This window comes from Monopterus albus, unplaced genomic scaffold (genome assembly GCF_001952655.1).
Source record: "Monopterus albus unplaced genomic scaffold, M_albus_1.0 scaffold115.1, whole genome shotgun sequence".
NCBI classification, from domain to species: domain Eukaryota; kingdom Metazoa; phylum Chordata; class Actinopteri; order Synbranchiformes; family Synbranchidae; genus Monopterus; species Monopterus albus.
The window spans coordinates 1709930-1715929 of NW_018127995.1; the positions used below are offsets into that span (position 1 = coordinate 1709930).

The 6000-nt window shown below is 43.8% G+C and overlaps 1 protein-coding gene across 1 annotated transcript in view; it reads right to left on the bottom strand.

Moving 5' to 3' along the window:
• LOC109966620 (transcription factor IIIB 90 kDa subunit-like) overlaps window positions 1–6000 on the bottom strand; it is a 76151-nt gene that overhangs the window by 69456 nt on the left and 695 nt on the right. Inside the window, exon 3 of the mRNA XM_020611576.1 lies at window positions 2914–2945. Within this exon, the coding sequence (XP_020467232.1) occupies window positions 2914–2945 (32 nt within the window). The remainder of the gene's footprint in view (window positions 1–2913; window positions 2946–6000) is intronic.

Here is a 6000-nt window from a genome sequence, read left to right on the forward strand (position 1 = left end):
CACGTTGTGTTAACCGAGGTGTGGGGACACAGCGGTGTCACTAAAACACGACCCAACAGGTTGTGAACAACGTCCAGTTTAGTCAAAGTTGTTTGGAAGAGAAAACAAAGACGACCAGTAAAAATAGGACCCAAACCGTTTTGAAACATCCATCACATTTACAACTTCCTGCTTCAACTCTGACCCACTGCACTCTCTGTAGCTGTGCACTTGGCTTTCCTGTGCGGGGAACATTTATCACAGACATTTCAGGGAACGCTCACTTTGACCTCCAAGTCGAGTACTTTGGACAAACCACGACTGTCTGCCCACTCCTGCCTCTTATGTCGCTGGGTTTTATTTTATACTGTATGTTATTTAACCTTTACTTCAAGTCTCTTGAGAATTAGTACTGTATGTTATTTAACCTTTACTTCATCAAGTCTCTTGAGAATTATTCGTATAAAGTAGCTCGTACATGGTCACATGAAGTACAATCAAGTCACATGATTGGATCTGGGAGACACAGTGCGACTATTAAAATCATGAAACATGTCTTGAATGTAGTGTTTGGAAGAAGGTCCTGATCTCGGCATTTACTTTGGTGAATTTGGTGTTAAGGATAGAAATGATGGTCACACTACTAGAAAAAGGCAGAATCTTCCAGTAAAAACTGTAGGGAGCCAAATTTGAGGTGCACTTTAAATATGGCAGAGACATGTCTAAATTAGTCCCCACACATAATTAGGAGAGAACAAGGAGCCATAAGATTCCATACAACTCTGGATCTATCATCATGCAACTGGCTGAAATACAAGGCTGGGTGTGCAATCTCATTCCTCTACGCTGCAAGTAGACATCATCTTCAAATGTCAAGTCAGACTTTTAAACTGCTCCTTACTCAGAGCAAAGACACATGAAAGATTTGATAAGCAGGTCAAAGCTCAACAAATCCAGGTCTTTATCAAAGAAAATCCAGAATGAAACCAAACACGTGAACATGTCCAAGTCCACCGATGATTTTTTTTTTCCTGAGCTCTCAACCACATCTGCAACTGATCTGAAGTCAGTATACATCTTATGTGAAAGACATTGAGCACGTGATTAAATGTGCACAATCTGGAGAGCTACCAGGGTGGAGAAGTGAGAACACAGCTGATATTTAAAGTCAGTATTGATCCAGCCCTGATCAATAAAAGCCTTGATGCTGCTTTAGCAGTGAACAGTGACAAAGCTCCACATTCATCCGAACAATGCTGGACAAACCAAGTGGCCTGGGTGTGACTGGCGGAACATCACCGCCCCACAGCCGCCTAAATGCCGGGCATTAATAACCCCCCAGCCTCCACATGCTGGGGTGTGGATAATGGGGGGGGGGTTTAGCTCCACCAGGACAGCTGGACACCTAAAAATAAAAGCCTCAGACCAGCTGTGCTTGAGAACAAGTCTCTTGAGAATTAGTCGTATAAAGTAGCTCGTACATGGTCACATGAAGTACAATCAAGTCACATGATTGGATCTGGGAGACACAGTGCGACTATTAAAATCATGAAACATGTCTTGAATGTAGTGTTTGGAAGAAGGTCCTGATCTTGGCATTTACTTTGGTGAATTTGGTGTTAAGGATAGAAATGATGGTCACACTACTAGAAAAAGGCAGAATCTTCCAGTAAAAACTGTAGGGAGCCAAATTTGAGGTGCACTTTAAATATGGCAGAGACATGTCTAAATTAGTCCCCACACACAATTAGGAGAGAACAAGGAGCCATAAGATTCCATACAACTCTGAATCTATCATCATGCAACTGGCTGAAATACAAGGCTGGGTGTGCAATCTCATTCCTCTACGCTGCAAGTAGACATCGTCTTCAAATGTCAAGTCAGACTTTTAAACTGCTCCTTACTCAGAGCAAAGACACATGAAAGATTTGATAAGCAGGTCAAAGCTCAACAAATCCAGGTCTTTATCAAAGAAAATCCAGAATGAAACCAAACACGTGAACATGTCCAAGTCCACCGATGATTTTTTTTTTCCTGAGCTCTCAACCACATCTGCAACTGATCTGAAGTCAGTATACATCTTATGTGAAAGACATTGAGCACGTGATTAAATGTGCACAATCTGGAGAGCTACCAGGGTGGAGAAGTGAGAACACAGCTGATATTTAAAGTCAGTATTGATCCAGCCCTGATCAATAAAAGCCTTGACGCTGCTTTAGCAGTGAACAGTGACAAAGCTCCGCATTCATCCGAACAATGCTGGACCAACCTAGTGGGCTGGGTGTGACTGGCGGAACATCACCACCCCACAGCCGCCTAAATGCCGGGCATTAATAACCCCCCAGCCCCACCCACTCCCAGCCTCCACATGCTGGGGTGTGGATAATGGGGGGGGTTTAGCTCCTCCAGGACAGCTGGACACATAAAAATAAAAGCCTCAGACCAGCTGTGACTGAGAAATGCCCCATCACCACACCCCTGACTCACTGTCAATCAGCTGCCACTAAATACGCAAACTGATAGACAGGGCTCTAAATTTGTACACACACACACACACACACACTCACACACTCCAGTCGGGATTAATTACAATGGTGAACATCTGACTGCAGGAGCAAGTGGTTGGCGTGAGTTGTGGTGAGAGGTGAAGTTGCACACTCAAGCGGGCGGGCATCACCACACATCAAAGTTGGCTCAAAATCTGCAGAAGTTCCCTTTAGTTTACAAGTGTTTCAGTAATCTGATTACCACAGGTCAGAAAGAAACAATGAAAGTTTCAATGCTCAGAAATGATTTTATGAACTCACCTGCACCTGTTCTGATAATCTTTTCATTATAAAAAAAAATTTGTTGATCAAAAAAAGATCTGCAGATTACCTGCTAAATGTAATCACTAGGTAGAGCTCTAGTTTTGACTGCAGTCTGGAAACGTACCTGCACGATATCACTGAGATCCAGCAGCATGTCTGAGACAAACAGATTAAGGCAACAAAACCAAAGGAATCAGTCAGAGATAATTAGTCATGAGTTCAGTTAATTGAAGGAAGGTGAAAACGGGGATGCCCACAGATTTCACTGTGGTCAAATCAAACAATAAACATCATTAGACAAGGGCCTCCCCTTCTCACCGTTTAACCCTGGTTACACTGGTGATTATGTAAAATAAGTTCAGCTCGGTCAGCTGTGTCAGTAAATCTAACCAGACGCTGAACCGTCACCTCTGACCACATGACAAAGACACACACGTCTGCCTCAGCAGCCCCTGGACGTCCTTCCAGAGACCGGCCCCACATGGACACGCCGGTCTCTGTGGTGATGGCTGCACCTGTCTCCAGGCTGCCAGGGTGGATTAGCAGGGCTCTTCTGAAAAGGCCTCACAATGGAATTAGCAGCAGATGAAATGGAAAAGAATCTCAGCACACGCCGTCTGGAGATTACAGACGACTCCGTTAATCATGAAAATAAACTACAGAGTGCAACACATCTGGGTCCTCCGAGGATAAGAACCTACTCACACCTCATTTGGTGCAAACAGAACAATGGGGCAGGATGATCCAGGACGACCGGCTTCATGAAGCATCCAGAGACACTGATGAGTCCATATACAGAGCTTTCCAAAAGTTTTCATACCCCTTGAACTGTTCCACATTTTATCATGTTACAACCACAAACCTAAATGTATGTTATTGGGATTTTATGTGATAGACCAACACAAAGAATCACTTAATTGTGAAGTGGAAGGAAGATGATACATGGTGTTCAAGATTTTTTACAAATAAAAATCTGAAAAGTGTGGCGTGCATATGTGTTCAGCCCCCTTTACTCTCATATCCCTAAATAAAATGCAGTGCGACCAACTGCCTTCAGAAGTCACCTAATTAGTAAATAGAGTCCACCTGTGTGTAACTCAGTCTCAGTATATAGCAATAAGAAGTCCCGTCTGCAGTTTGCCACAAGCCACGTAGGAGACACAGCAAACATGGAAGAAGGTGCTCTGGTCAGATGAGACCAAAATTGAACTTTCTGGTCTACATGCAAAACATTATGTGTGGTGGAAACCTAAGACTGCACATCAACCTGAACACACCATCCCCACAGTGAAACATGGTGGTGGCAGCATCATGTTGTGGGGATGCTTTTCTTCAGCAGGGACAGGGAAGCTGGTCAGAGTTGATGGGAAGATGGATGGAGCTAAAAACAGGGCAAGAAAACCTGTTAGAGGCTGCAAAAGACTTGGGACAGGGGCGGAGGTTGGTCGCTCTCCATCCAATCTGACTGAACTGGGGCTACTTTGCAAAAAACAATGGGCAAAAATTGTCATCTCTAGACGTGCAAAGCTGGTAGAGACATACCCCAAAAGACTTGCAGCTGTAATTGCAGCGAAAGGTGCTTCGTCAAAGTATTGACTCAAGGGGGCTGAACACATGCACGTCACACTTTTCAGATTTTTATTTGTAAAAAATCTTGAACACCATGTATCATCTTCCTTCCACTTCACAATTATGCAATACTTTGTGTTGGTCTATCACATAAAATCCCAATAAAATACATTTAGGTTTGTGGTTGTAACATGATAAAATGTGGAACAGTTCAAGGGGTATGAAAACTTTTGGAAGGCACTGTATGTTTCTGTACTTTGGCTTTAAAGCTACAAGATATTTTAAACAAAACATGCCACTGTACATAAACAGCAGCTACGTGAAGAAATTGTTTTGAATGACTTCCCAAAAAGACTGGTCTGCACCGATCCCCAGCTTCAGCCCCATCCAGCTCACCACCATCACAGTCGGACCTCACCGGTGATCTTGTGGCTGAATGGGAGCAAACCCCTGCAACGGGTTCAGCATCTGGTAGAAAGCTTGAATCCACCAGAGAGGAGGCTGTTACAGCAGCACATTAACGCCCTTGGTTTTGAACTGACATACTCAACAAATATAGTAGGAAAGGCTGCTGTTCTCTCAGAGTAAAAGCTCTGAATGTTGATGGAAACGGCACAAGAGGATGAAGTAATTAAAAGGAGCTCCAATCAAACCTCAAACTGGGAAAAACACGATGGAAACGAAATGTGTTTCACCAGTTAATCTGAGGAACAGTCAGTGTGCTGATGTCTCTGATGAACTAGAACATTTTAATCAGCAGTCATCTACTAAAAGATGAAAGTTTTGATTATATTCAGTTATTCAAGTTTCTTTATGTGAACTTCTGCATATGAAGTTGGCCCATGAATTTACATAATGGTTTTCTTTGGGTACCAGCAGTTTAAATGGTGCACGGATGGACACACAACTTGGTGGGATCATTTGGTGAAAAGGGCAAACGGAGGCAAGAAGCAGAGGAGAGAGAAACACAGTCAAAGATCCTTTGTTTGTGTGTTTGGTCTTCGTTAAATTAAACTCCAGATTAGGCGGATGCTTCCTTCTCCCTGTGTCTTTGTCCTGATTCTCCCCTGCGACAACATTACACACTCACCCAGCTGTGGAAAAGGAAGCGAGCGTAGCTATTTTTACCGCAGCACACAACCACAGACACACAACAGCCAAGTAAACAATGCGGCAAACCCATCTCAGCCGTCCTGTGCTGCTGTTACATAACACGATGATCCACAGAGCGAGTCGGGACTAAACTGATGACGACACGCAGAACAAAAAGCCGAAGGGCCGCCCTGCTTATGAAAAAAGGATAAACATAACAGTTGCATTATCCTGACAATGACATCTGTTCTGCTGCCGTCTGCAGATAAGGAACCAGAAAGGTCAGTTCACGCCAGAAGAAGCTGCATGCTCTGGTGTGCCATCCTCCGTCAGTCTGAGAAACAGGCCTATTGAATCTCTGCTCGGCACAGCGAGTGTGCAGTTAAACAGGAGTTTCCTCATTCCTGCAGGAAACAAAGTTCAATCATGGAAGTTGTTCTCTGATCAGGTTTCCAGGAAGCCTGAAGGGCAGCTGTAGCCCAGTGTCATTGCAAAGCCAGAACATCAAGCTTAGGAGAGCAGAGTTTATCATTAAGGCCTTAAAAACATG